Source organism: Cavia porcellus, unplaced genomic scaffold (assembly GCF_034190915.1).
Source record: "Cavia porcellus strain 051 isolate PalLab524CR breed Dunkin Hartley unplaced genomic scaffold, mCavPor4.1 scaffold_32, whole genome shotgun sequence".
Classification (NCBI taxonomy): domain Eukaryota; kingdom Metazoa; phylum Chordata; class Mammalia; order Rodentia; family Caviidae; genus Cavia; species Cavia porcellus.
In genome coordinates this window covers 35,980,730-35,993,096 of record NW_026947515.1, presented here as the reverse complement: position 1 = coordinate 35,993,096, position 12,367 = coordinate 35,980,730, and the positions used below count along the sequence as shown (strand labels likewise).

At 54.3% G+C, this 12,367-nt stretch overlaps 3 protein-coding genes across 4 annotated transcripts; 1 reads left to right on the top strand and 2 right to left on the bottom strand.

The window, feature by feature from the left end:
• Positions 1-1,576: 1,576 nt before the first annotated feature.
• Slc25a11 (solute carrier family 25 member 11) lies at positions 1,577-4,349 on the bottom strand. The gene is made up of 8 exons (XM_003466290.5): positions 4,110-4,349; positions 3,352-3,504; positions 3,062-3,268; positions 2,788-2,878; positions 2,614-2,704; positions 2,432-2,531; positions 2,303-2,354; positions 1,577-2,169 (listed from the first exon to the last, which is right to left on the bottom strand). Exons 1-8 carry the CDS (start codon positions 4,202-4,204, stop codon positions 2,014-2,016), a joined length of 945 nt encoding a protein of 314 aa, XP_003466338.1. The 5' UTR covers positions 4,205-4,349; the 3' UTR covers positions 1,577-2,013.
• A 98-nt stretch (positions 4,350-4,447) lies between these two features.
• On the top strand, positions 4,448-9,017 carry Rnf167 (ring finger protein 167). 2 transcript variants are annotated; one of them, XM_003466193.5, is made up of 10 exons: positions 4,450-4,656; positions 4,765-5,258; positions 5,343-5,423; positions 6,267-6,392; positions 6,503-6,590; positions 6,907-6,997; positions 7,210-7,315; positions 7,651-7,744; positions 8,348-8,428; positions 8,506-9,017. In XM_003466193.5, exons 2-10 carry the CDS (start codon positions 5,175-5,177, stop codon positions 8,811-8,813), a joined length of 1,059 nt encoding a protein of 352 aa, XP_003466241.1. In that variant the 5' UTR covers positions 4,450-4,656; positions 4,765-5,174; the 3' UTR covers positions 8,814-9,017. The 2 variants fall into 2 exon arrangements, with proteins under 2 accessions (XP_005002197.1, XP_003466241.1); XM_005002140.4 differs by lacking the exon at positions 8,348-8,428 and having other exon boundaries at positions 4,448-4,656; positions 8,475-9,017.
• A 483-nt stretch (positions 9,018-9,500) lies between these two features.
• On the bottom strand, positions 9,501-12,292 carry Pfn1 (profilin 1). Its single transcript, XM_003466293.5, has 3 exons — positions 11,990-12,292; positions 10,401-10,593; positions 9,501-9,858 (listed from the first exon to the last, which is right to left on the bottom strand). The coding sequence occupies exons 1-3, from the start codon at positions 12,119-12,121 to the stop codon at positions 9,761-9,763; spliced, it is 423 nt and encodes a 140-aa protein (XP_003466341.1). The 5' UTR covers positions 12,122-12,292; the 3' UTR covers positions 9,501-9,760.
• Positions 12,293-12,367: the final 75 nt, after the last annotated feature.

The following is a 12,367-nucleotide window of genomic DNA, read 5'->3' as shown; positions in this document are numbered from 1 at the left end:
GGTCTCACTGCAGGAACCTACTTGCCTGCAGCCTGGAGCCTGCAGCCCCAGCATGAAGGTGGGTGCCTGCTTGAACCTCCAGCCTCTGAAATGAAGCGCCTCTCACCGCCCAGGTCAGTGGGACGGGGCGGTAGTGGATCTGGCAATGTCTGTCCTCCCGGTTCCCGCTCTTAAGCCAGGGTGCAGGTAAAAGGGACCCTTCTTATTCCACTGATCCTGCTGTTACCTAACACACTGGGGAAGCTTCCTCTCCTGCTCGATCCCGGCTCAATCTTGGCCTTATGAGGAAGTCAGAGAACGGAGGTGAAAGCTGGGTCTGTTTGGTTCCGCTGAGACACCCTGCTGCAGATGGTTACGGAATGGGTCTTAGTAACCTGAGTCTGTCTTCCTTGTGCTTTGAACATTTCTCCATGGAAAGGAGTTTTTCTTTGGTGGTACTGGTGATAGACCCAGGGCTTTATATGTGAGGTACACCCTCGGCCTCAGGACAAAGGAGCCTAGCAACTGAGGATTTCCCCTGCTAACAGGCCATTCCCACCTCTCAGGACCACAGTCTGCAGTGGTCCAGTCACTGCAATGTCTGACAAGTCCCCTGCTCCCCGCAGCCTTTCTCCAGGCACCGGCCTCACTCTCACAAGTTGTCTCTGCCGCTCTTCCTAACCTGTGACTACATGTACGTCCCTCCTCCTAGGCTGTGCCGCGCGCTGCAGGCTCCCCGGGAATAGCCTCCATTACACTCTTCCCAACTGCTTCAGTGTGGTCTTTCTGCTAGATTTGAAATTTCTTAAGGCCAAGGTGCTGGCTTCAGATGTTTCAAAGTAGCCACCATGGCCCAGGATGGTGGGCCTGGAGGACCAAGAAGGGAGGCTGCAGTAGGGGTGCCAGGGTGCTGGGCACCACCTCCTCTGTTCATAAGGCTCTGCCAAGGGGTCAGCTCCCACCTGCTGCCTGCCTATCCCCTGGCCTGGCACACAGCATGCAGGCCTCAAACTACCCAGCACTCCTCCTGCTTTGACCTTTCCATGCCCCTTCTAGCTCCAAGAGATTTGTAAGCTCCTTGAAGCAGGACCCAGGAATCATACTTGGCAAAAAATAGGAGGCAGACACATTCTCCAGCTAGCCCAAGTTTCTGCCCAATACCCCCCGTTCCTCAAGTTATGGATCTGGCTTCAGTACCCAGCCCTTATGCAGGGGTCCAGTATCTACCCCTCATCCTTGAGTCTGTAGCCCACAAAACAGATACACACACACACACACACACACACACACACTGGCTTTAGCTGCAAAAGTAGTCACTGGATCCCAGAGGCTTTTCTGGAGGGTTAGGTGACATGAATTGTGTGTCCGCTGCATTCTTGGGCGAGTGGCTTGGAAGCAACGAGGCCAGAGTTTTGATTTCTTTGCCCTGTCGTATCTGTGGCATGACTGATTTACATATAATTTCTGTAACATCAGCTAGGGCTTTTTCTCTTTAATATTTTCTCTTAAAAACTCCACTTCCTCTTTTCCAGAGACATCAGCTTCTTTGTCCAGTCTGCTCCCCTTTCTGAGCCCCACAATGCTCCAGATTTGAGGGTTGTATCATCAATCCAATTTATTAAGTCCTCAGTGAGGGGGGAGGAAGGCCACATCCTCCCACTGCGGACCCTGTGATCATCTTGCTACCTTTTGTTCTCTCCTATCCCCTCAGCTCTGCTTTGGTTTCCCCAATGACAAGGGTAATCTTCTGCTGTCCCATGCGCCCTGAAATCCAAGAGGAGACCAGAATCCCCAGCTCTCCCAGGGAACTATGAAGGACAGAGTTGTCATGAGAAACAGGTGTCAGAAGCAGGGCAAGCCGGACCAGGGGGCAGAACAGACCACAGTCCTTTACCGCAAAGGAAGAAACCACACTGTGGCAGGGAAATAAATAGAGGGGCCCGGGGCAGCAGAGTCCAGGCTCCTGGGGGCACAGTGACTGCAGGGGGGGGGGACCGGGAGCCACAGCAAGCTGGCTCCAGGCACCCTGCCGCCTCAGCCACTGAGGAAGAGATGCTTGTAGGCCTTGTTCATCTGCTCCAAGAAGATGAAGGTGAGGACAGTGTGGGGGCCCAGGCGGGCATAGTACGGTGTGAAGCCCTTCCACAGGCTGAAGAACCCCTCATAACGGACGACTTTCACCAGCACATCCTAGACAGACAGCAGGCAGGGTGCTCGGGGTAGGACCTGGCCTCTACAGCCCTGTCCCCTTTACCCAGCTGCCCACATACCCCTCCCAGGGCACCCAACACTCCAGCTCAAGCCCCCAACCCAGCTTCCTCACCAGCCCATTCTTGTATTCTGGCTTCCCATCAATCATTCGCATGTTCTGAATCCTGAAAGAGAGGGTGCAGGGTCATGAGAAACAGCAGGGTCCCCTCTCACAGCTCCCCAGACCCAGGCCAGCACTCACCGGGTCTTGGCAATGTCCACAGGCATGGAAGCGGCAGTGGTGACGAGGCCACTGATCATGCTGGCACAGAAGTGGCACAGGATATTATCAGAGAAATAGCCTGGGGAGTAAGGCAGGAGGTGATGGTCAGCTAGAGGTGGCCCAGGCCAACTGGGAGCTGCAAGCCTAGCTCTGAGCCTCACCTGAATCCAGTAAGAACTGCTTGGACTGGGAGTATGAGGCGAGCTGGGCAGCATTGACAACAACAGCCCGAGCCATGGTGGGGATGCAGCCCTAGAGGAAGGGGAGTGGAGGGAGAGTCAGAAATATCAGAGATCAGACCCCAGTCTTCTCAGATCACCAGCCCTTTTTCTTACCCTCCACAGTGTGGGAACTCCCTCTTCCCGGGCAATTCGAATCAGGGCATTAAACACATTTTTGTAGCCACGGCGCTGGTCAGCTGGAAGCCTGATAGGAGGGCAAAGATAAGCCAAGATCATAATAATCCATGCTGCCCACAGAAGTAAGAGAGACATGAGCAGGTAAATACCCTGCTCTAGGGGGAAGAAAACAAAGGAAACAAACAAAAAATGCTCTTTCATCCTAGAATCCAGGAACGGGGCTGGGGTTAGGCTTTGTACTAGAACTCACCGGCCATCAGCAGTCATGCGGATAAGAGCCACCTCAGCTGGTGTTCCCACAAATGCACCAGTTGCACCTGCAGTCATGCCAATCAAGGCCTTCAACAGAAAGCCAGGGGGTGTACCATCAGCCCCAGTCAGGCGCTCAAACAGCACTGTATAGATGCCAAGGCGAGTAGTAGTGTAGGTTGCTTGGCGCAACAGTCCAGCGGACAGCCTGGGAAGCAAAGGGGTCACTGCATGAGGCCAAGGCCTGGATCCTCCAATCCCTCCCCTCCCCACAGCCGGAGGCCCTAATACCCAGTATAAATGCCCCGCAGCCCTTCTGCCCTCAGGATGCTGGTAAGGGCATGGAAGCTGGTTTTGTATTCTCTTGTCTTGGCCCCTTCCCCGCTCAGCTGCATCCGGTTCTTCACCAGGTCCAAGGGCTGCACAAACACTGTAGCACCCATCCTGCAGGAAAGCAAGAGTGGAGTCAAGAGTCGTGTTCTAGATCAGCCAGTGCCTTTTGGAGCCCGACAGCAGTTGCAAAGGTCAGGGCCTACCATGCAGTTAGGCATTCAAGAGGCTAAAGGGCACGTGTATAAAATCTGGGTGCACCAAGTGCAACACATCTGAAAAGCACACTTGTCCAGTAGAAGCCATGCAACAAAAGTGCTTTCAGGTAGTTCCATGGGGATCAAGCAATGAGCAGGGACAGCTTGCAGTTCGACTCAGAGTGGCCAGGAAGGGAGCATCCACGACCTGGGCCTCGAAATAGTCCTGCAAGGAACCATTTGGTAACGTGGAACCCCATATAGTCAGGCAGAGAATCAAGCAGCGAGCTGGGAAACTCAGGTGGCCCAATGAGGGCAAGCAATGACCCTGGAAGTAGCCCAGTAGGGACCCTACAATGGGTAAAAAAAGATCCTGGCAGCCCATGAAGGACCTCGCGATACGCTGGGGATCATGCTGACTTCGTGCCGGCTCAGCTCACTACCAGAGACCCAGAAAAAAGCAGGGCCCAATTCCTTGCACCCGTCCCTTCTTCCTTTCCCATTTCCGGGGCCTGAGCTTACCCGGCCAGGCCCCCAAACAGGAACTTGACGGACTTAGGAGAGGTACGGGGCTTCCCGACCATCCCGCCGGCCCCGGGACTTGCCGTCGCCGCCATCGCTACTCAATGGCTCTCGGCTCCGGGTCCCGAGCGCGCGCGGCCCGCTCGCGCCCAAGGTGACACTGAGCGCGCAACAGGGCAGGGCGCGCGCACGCCCCCCCAGCTCTCAGGTTCAGCACCAGCTGTAAGCTGGCGCCGGCGCAGGCGCACAGCGCAAAGGCGGCTGGGAGTAAGGCGGAGCTTAAAGGAGGCTCGGAGTAGGGGTATGGTTGGTTTCAGAACCTTAAATTACAGGCGCAGTTTTTACCAAATTGGAATCGCGGGAAAATAGAGAAGTTTTTTTGAAGGTCTCGCGAGAGCGAGCAAGTCCGAGTAGCCAGACTTGGAAGTGTCTCGCGATAGAGCAAGATTTCAGTAGCGGCTGGTCGGAGGCGGGGGAGTTGGAGAAATGTGAACGCTCTCGCGAGACTTGGAGATGCGACTTCGACGACTGCCAGGGAGGAGGAGAGGTTTGTAAACAAGTGGTTCTTGGAGGAATTTCGGGTACTAAAAGGAAAGGACTGGCTCGTCTTCTGGGCATCCCTCCACCTGTAACACCTCTTCTATCGGCCTTTTAGAACCGGAAGTCCTTCGTGTGACCGACCAATGCTGGAAGCGGCTTGACTTTCTCTACCGGAAACCCTTTTCCAGGGGCTAGGAAGACGCCCACCTGGCCGGAAGTCCCACCTCTGCGCACCCCCACCCTTCCGAAGTTTTTCTGTCACCTGTGTTTGCATCTGTTCCCTTTCTCCGTTTTTTCTCTACACCAGGAAAGCGTACATTTTTTAGTGTCTCTCCCAGCCTCATCAAACGGGTTGTGTAGCTCCCGAAGTCGGGGTTCCTCCCCCGGCGCCCCCATGTAGCTGAGAGGTGAGACCTGGGGGTGACTGGACCCCTGGGATCCTGAAGGAGGGGCAGGGAGGGTGCGGAATCCGCTTCTGCTCCTGCTACCAGGACGGAACCTCCTCGGCTTTCCCCTCCCGCTGCCATGCACCCTGCGGCCTTCCCACTTCCTGTGGTTGTGGTCACTGTCCTGTGGGGAGCGACCCCCATCCGGGGGCTCATTCGAGCGGTGAGTCTAAAGGGCAGACAGGGTGAGGGCGCCGAAGGGAGGGGGTTGCGGACTGAGGGAAGACATGGCCATTTTTCTCTGCAGACCTCGGAGCACAATGCCAGTATGGACTTTGCAGACCTCCCAGCTCTGTTTGGGGCTACCCTGAGCCAGGAGGGACTCCAGGTGATCTTCCCAGCATTGTGCTTCCCATATCCTCTGTCTTGGGCAGAAGTTGAGGAGCCATGCCCAGAGTGAACCTTAGAGGTAGAAGACCAGTTAGGAACGAAATGCATGTCCATGCCTTCCGTGAAATCCAAGATCCAGAAGTAGAAGACTCTTTATCCTGGAACCCCAAACTTAGGAGGGATACTAAAAATGTACTTAGATAAAAATGCTGGACGAAAAGTGGTGCTTATCAGTAGTGTTTCTGAAGCCTGTTACTGGTCGAATGACTTTGGATAAACTAATTCTCTTTCTGAGCCTTTTAGTATAATATAGTAACAGAAATTATATTCGGGTTATTGTGTTAGAAGAGAGTTAGGTAAGCAGTTCTGTAGTGTTTCACTACAAAGGCTGCTACACAAGAACCTAGTTGGGTCATAGATGCCAGCAGAGTTCCTTCTCAGATGGGTAGTTGTAAACTGAAGGGAGGCAGGTACACTCTGTGTGTACTGAAGAGGAAAGTGTGAACTATTTTGAGAGTACGACGTGGGGATGGGTAGAGAACTGAATTACAGCCACGATACTGGACGATAGAGTTGAGTTAATCTAAGTTCGAAGTATAGGTTAGCTCACTTGGAACAATGAGAGAGGTGATTAGAGGATCTGTGATGGAATGTTTGCTGTAGTTGCATGTTCAGGAAGCTAAGAGATGTAGATTTCAGATGTGGGTGGGATTACACTGAGACCCCATGAATACAGGAGAACAGGATCTGTAGGTGGAAGAGGGGACAGTGTGTGGGGGGTCTTGTGGGAAGCAGAATCTAGCTCTGATAACCCCAACTGATGTTTGCTTCTGTCCCCCAGGGGTTCCTTGTGGAGGCTCACCCAGAAAATGCCTGCAGTCCTATTGCCCCACCACCCCCAACCCCGGGCAATGGCTCAGTCTTTATTGCACTGCTTCGCAGATTCGACTGCAACTTTGACCTCAAGGTTGCTGAATGTGGAAATGGGAGCTGGGAAGCTGAGGGTGAATAAAAACACTCGGAATGGAGAAAGATAGGGCTCGTGATGGTTTCTTACCTCCTGCCTTGGCTACCTAGGTCCTAAATGCTCAGAAGGCTGGGTATGGTGCAGCTGTGGTACACAATGTGAATTCCAATGAACTGCTGAACATGGTGTGGAATAGTGGTAAGATGGGTCATTTGTGTGTGTGTGGGGGGCTGGGGATTTAGCTCAGCGGCATAGCGCCTGCCTTGCAAGCAGGTGGTAGTGAGTTTGATCCCCGGTACCGATAAAAATGAAAAAGACCAAAAAAAAAAAAAAAAAAAGGATGGGTCATTCAGATGGCTCCGTTTGCAGTAGTGCTTCAGATTGAGAGGTACTGGGAGGGCTGAAGGCTTAGGGGAATCCTGTGTGTCCGCGTGCGCGCATCAAATGCCAAGGTTCCCAAAGCGTTGTAGGGGTGGAAGGTTGAGCTCATGGTGTAACACCGTGATCCCTGCAGAGGAGATTCAGCAGCAGATCTGGATCCCGTCCGTGTTTATTGGGGAGAGGAGTGCCGAGTACCTGCGTGCCCTCTTCGTCTACGAGAAGGGGTAGGACACGTGGCCCCTACTCTTCAGTTAGCAGCCCCGTGCGAACCTGGGCCCAGGCCTCACTGCCCCACCCACTGGGCCCTGGATCCCTGCTCCCTGCCAGCCGACTCTCCCCACCTTCTTCACCTGTGAGGCCTGTTGGGACCCAGTTACCTTGTCCCTCTTCCTTCAGTTTTGCTTCTTGACTCTTAAGATTGATCTTGTTTCCTCAGGGCTCGGGTGCTTCTGGTTCCAGACAACGGCTTCCCCCTGGGCTATTACCTCATTCCTTTCACTGGGATTGTAGGACTGCTGGTTCTGGCCATGGGAACAGTAATGGTGGGTAGCTCGGGGAACCCCAGGGGAAGAATCAGGCTTTTAAGGCCATACTAGATCTTGAGATGGGAGGCGGGCAAGGTACATGCTAGATCAGTAGTAGTAAATCTGTGACCTGCTGTTCTTTTCTTTTAAGGCAGATGTTAATGTATGAATTGCCTTTAAAAAAAAAAAAACACAAAACTAAAACCTTGAGTTTAATTGGAGAATTGGCACTTTGGGATACATAAGTGGGTTTTGGGTTACACTGTGGGTACTAGTCTCTCATAGGTTCACCGTCATTATGCTGGATGCCTCGTTTTCTGTTCTAAGCCTGATCTGTCCACTCCTTCCCCTAGATAGTTCGTTGTATCCAGCACCGGAAACGGCTTCAGCGGAATCGACTGACCAAAGAGCAACTGAAACAGATTCCTACTCACGACTATCAGAAAGGTGAGGGCAGAGGAGGACAGAGGGTCTTTCCCAGCTTACTGGTTAAGGCCTGAGCCCGGCACACAAGGGGTACACAGATAGGGCACTGAGGAGGTTTAAACCCCAGAAGCCACCCACATGTGCAGTGCGGACAGGTGAGGACAGAGAGCAGGACATGGAGCACAAGGCTTAAGGGAAGTAGTTGAGCAAAATGGTAGACCCTGGGGAGAAGGGTGAGAACAGAGAAAACTGGAAGGAGTGAGGGCTGAGAAGAGACCATGGGTGAGCCGGTGGGTGAGCGGAGGCTGGTTTCAAACCCTGGAGCCTCCAGTGCCCATATAAGGCTGTAGCCGGAGCCCTGCCCCATCTCCCCGCCTCCCCCCAAACCCACTTCCCTTCTTACCTCTGCTAGCTTACTTGGCCCTTTCAGCCCAGGTTCCCTCCGTCCCAAAGTTCTTCCATGTTAGGGCCTCGTCCTGCCTGCCCCAAGTTTAGTGTTCTGTCTCTCTGTAGAACCAAGGAAAATGATTTGTATAGGACTTAGTTCTACCACAAGCCTGCCAGTGTGCTTGTGGGTCCTGGCTCAGAACAGTCCAGTAAAGGACTAGATCCCTTTCTCCCTAGGAGACCAGTATGATGTCTGTGCCATCTGCCTGGACGAGTATGAGGATGGGGACAAGCTGCGGGTCCTCCCCTGTGCTCATGGTGAGGTCTTCACTGCCTGTGCCCTCCGTGCCCTCCCCCACAACAGGTACCAAGTCCTTCACCTCCTTCCTCTGCAGCCTACCACAGCCGCTGTGTGGACCCCTGGCTCACGCAGACCAGGAAGACTTGCCCCATCTGCAAGCAGCCTGTCCACCGGGGCCCTGGGGACGAGGAGGAAGAGGAGACACAGGGGCAAGAGGGCGATGCGGAAGGGGAGCCCAGGGACCAGCTGGCCTCAGAGCGGACCCCGCTCCTGGGCTCCAGCCCCACCCTCCCCACCTCCTTTGGCTCCTTAGCCCCAGCCCCCCTGATTTTTCCTGGGCCCTCCACAGACCCCCCACCTTCTCCTTCCTCCTCTTCCTCCATACCAGCCATCCTGGTTTAAGGCTCCCACTTAGCCCTGTTGGTAACCTACTGACACAGGCCTTCCTCCCTCAAGTCTTGTAATTTGAGAGAGAGAAGGGGTATTTCCATCCCAGGTTTCTCCCTTACCCAGCCCCATCCTTTTGAAGGAGCTGAGGGAAGTGGCAAAGGGATTAATCATTTCTTGGCTTAATAAAAAATAAAATTGTTTTTGTGGACTAAGAAAGGGTAAGGTCATTTTTCAAACAGGTGAATATCATCACTTGGGAACATCACCTCTTTTTCTGTGGGAGAGGGCAACACTGGGAGACCAACCTGCAGTTATGGGGACAGCCCCAGTAGCCTTTTGCTGTGACTCAGAGAAGGGGAGCCCCACCTACAGATGAGGATGACTCAACTGGCCCTGCCTTACCCACAGGCTTGGACTCCTTCTCAGTCTGAATGGCTCTATTCCATTACCTACTGGTTTGAGTAACACTTGAGGACCTAGGCTGGAAAATGCCACCATGCAGGAGCCAAGGCCACTTAGGCTTAATACTGGATGTGGGAATGGAGGCAGAGGAAAACGTGAGTTCAGGAGGGGTCAGTCCTGGACATGCAGGCAAGATGCTCAGTGCCTACACCTTCCTGCTCCTAACTGTAGGCCAGGATAAAGGCAGGTCACAGTGCCTCTAGTCCATTGACACCCAAGCTCAGACAACACAGCACATTGTTAGAATCTTTTTTTATTCAGAAAAAAAAACACCAAAAACAAAACAAGAAACCAAAGTTTTCCAACCACACATAGGAGGGGTATGGGTAGGGGGAGGTATCTGTCCATCCAGCCCCAGCCCCCAGCCCATGTGGTTTTGGCAGCAATAAAGGATAGGGGGTAATGGCCCCCAAAATAAAAATGGTGTATGTGTGTGTATGGGAAGGAAGGGGTGCAAAAGCGGATGGGAATGGTAGGAGGGGGAGGGACAGACGAGGTCAGTACTGGGCACGCCGCAGGTGGGAGGCCATTTCGTAACATTTCTTGTTGATCATACCACCATGGACACCTTCTTTGCCCATCAGCAGGACTAGCGCTGCAGGAAAGAGAAAGAAGGCTAGGACCCAGGTGTCTCAAATCCACCCCTGCCAGCTGTTCAGCAGCTGTTCAGCCCTAGGGGCTGTAATCCAACCTCATCCCTCCCCAACCCCCCCCACAGGCAGGCTGTCAGTCACCCTGAAACAAAAGAGCTTTTCAAAAGGGGAAAGTCAGCCTTAAAGGCCAGAGAGGAAGAAGCTAATATTCAGGGGTCAAAGCCTCTTACACCGGATTCACACTGCTTAGACTAGAAATGGCTGTGGATGAGCCTGCCATCTCTCAAGAGCTCAAAAGATCAGAGCCAAGCAGTGGGTGACTTTGGGTCCCAACAATCTACTCCAAGAAAACTAGATTTCTAATCTGAAAAATCTCAAAGGCAGACAGTAACTTGGAGGTAATGCAGTTCAATTTCTTAACATTACAAGAGAGGGAATGAAGCAAAACTAGAGGGACTAATACTGGAAAAAAAACCCCAAAAGATGAAAAATCTAAGTACACAGAGAAAACACAGAGCCAGAGGAATAAAACTCAGAAACTCACTCTTGGCAGTCATGGTGACAGTGACGTTGAAGGTAGGGGCTCCACCGGTGCTCTTGGTACGAAGATCCATGGTAAATTCCCCATCCTGTAGCAGTGAGTCCCGGATCACAGAACACTTCTGGCCCCCAAGTGTCAGCCCATTCACAAAAAAACTTGCCCGGTCTTTGCCAACCAGGACAGCGACTTCAGCTGGCTAGAAGATGAATCAGGCACCCAAAAAGTTAGTGCACCAAGATTCTCACTTTGTTCTCCAAGAACCCACCTGTTTTCCACTTCTCTGGAAGCTACTCTACAGTGGAGTTAAGATTTTATACCTATCAATGAAATCTCAGAAAATACTGTGGCAAGTCGGTGCAGAAGGGGATCATGATTCTCACACCTAGTCAATGGGACTAGGGAGGAAAGGTTAATAGATTGTTCCAGACATTCAGATCTCAAGTGTTTTAATAAGAAAAGCAAACCCAGGAAAACAGGGGACCAAAAATGCCAGTGAGGACACTAAGGAGAGTTTGGATGCTAAGAAGTCTCCTTCAGGAAAAGCAGAAGCAGAGAGAGGAAGGGAGGGGGCGGGCAAAGCAGGAGAAGCAACTTTGCCCTTATTTGGTCAAAGGTTCTGCAGGAGTTGTTAGGGGCCCGGACGCCTGGGTCTCTAAGTAACCTACAGTTCAAGTCCAGGTGTCTGTATCTCAAGATGGGCCAGCAGACCCCTAGAGGCCTTCCGGGGAAGTTGGAAAACTTGTAAGAGGGGGGAGTGAGACCGGGTAAACCAGCTCTGGGGTCCAGACACCCCAGGGAAACTTTCTCCCCTCCCCCTTACACCCCAAATCCCCGTATCCGGGCCCGCCCGCCCGGAAATCCCCTTCCCCCCTTTCGAACTTCCGCTACCCCTCCCCACTTCCGGGCAGTGTGGCCAGGGGAGGTGGTTGTACAGCGGCGGTCATCCCTTATTCCCCCACTTATACCAACTCCGAACTTCCCACAAAGTTCCCGGCTCCAGCACCCGCCATATGGCGGGAAGGGAGGGAGAGGGCACTTCCGGGATGGCCCACAGGAATGTGGAGGCCGGCGCGCGGAGTCGGGGGGCGTGCGGCGGCCTCGCCCCCGCTAACGGAGTCGGGAGGCGCAGGGAGTCCCGGGGACGGGCCCGGACCCACGCCCGGGCGCCTGGGGCTCACGCCCGCATTTGGAAGAACAATGGTGCGGGGGGCGCAGGCCGCGGCCGGAGGTGGAGCCAGGTGCTCCCAGACCCCTTCTCAACCACAATTTCTGGGGAAAATCTGCAGCGCGAGCCCGCCCCGCCCGGGGGAGGCGGAAGTGGGCCGCAGCACCGGGCGGCGCGCCCCTCCCTGCCCTATGCCCCGGATGTAACGCCCCGTCGCGGAAAGCGGGGCGGCCGGCGGGATGGGCGCCGCCGCCGGGAGCGCAGGTCTTAGGGGCAGCAAAGCGACCGGCTCACGTGCAACCGCCATCCGCGCCGGCTCCAGGGCAAGGACCCGGTCTTGGCCTCTCCCTGGCCTCCGCAGACCCGCAGCCCCCACCCTGAGTCCAGGGCCGGCCAGTGCCTGGGACCCCGCAAGTCTTTTAAGTACCGTGATGTTGACGAAGATTTTCCCGGGGACGGCGGCCCAGACAGAGGGCGAGTCCTTGTAGCCCACGATGGCCGCGTCCTGACAGGTCCCGTCCGCCATGAGGTTGTCGATGTAGGCGTTCCACCCGGCCATGGCGTTGGTGCTGGGGCTGCTGTCGGCACTGCTGCTGGGGGCCGCGGGCTGTGCTCTGGCAGGCGGGCGAGGATAGGCGGAGAGCTCGGGGCACGCGCTACAGTCCGGACCGCGGCTATGCTAGCAGTGCAGCAGCCCTCGCACCGCCACTTCCTGCTCCTCCTCCCCCCTTCTAGATTTTTATTTGCAAAGGGCGGTAGAGGCGGAGCCTTCTTCCCATCCCCTCCCTCCTTCCTCTCCCCTTCT

Coding starts and splice junctions, on each gene's coding strand:
- Slc25a11 (XM_003466290.5), bottom strand. CDS start 4,204: ATGGCGGCGACGGCAAGTCCCGGGGCCGGCGGGATGGTCGGGAAGCCC. Junction 2,879..3,061: donor CGCATGACTGCTGATGGCCG/GTGAGTTCTAGT, acceptor CCCTCCTATCAG/GCTTCCAGCTGACCAGCGCC. Junction 2,705..2,787: donor GAGTTCCCACACTGTGGAGG/GTAAGAAAAAGG, acceptor CCCTTCCTCTAG/GGCTGCATCCCCACCATGGC.
- Rnf167 (XM_005002140.4), top strand. CDS start 5,175: ATGCACCCTGCGGCCTTCCCACTTCCTGTGGTTGTGGTCACTGTCCTG. Junction 5,424..6,266: donor TGAGCCAGGAGGGACTCCAG/GTGATCTTCCCA, acceptor TCTGTCCCCCAG/GGGTTCCTTGTGGAGGCTCA. Junction 6,591..6,906: donor GAACATGGTGTGGAATAGTG/GTAAGATGGGTC, acceptor TGATCCCTGCAG/AGGAGATTCAGCAGCAGATC.
- Pfn1 (XM_003466293.5), bottom strand. CDS start 12,121: ATGGCCGGGTGGAACGCCTACATCGACAACCTCATGGCGGACGGGACC. Junction 10,594..11,989: donor AAATCTTCGTCAACATCACG/GTACTTAAAAGA, acceptor TTCATCTTCTAG/CCAGCTGAAGTCGCTGTCCT. Junction 9,859..10,400: donor TGTCACCATGACTGCCAAGA/GTGAGTTTCTGA, acceptor TCTTTCCTGCAG/CGCTAGTCCTGCTGATGGGC.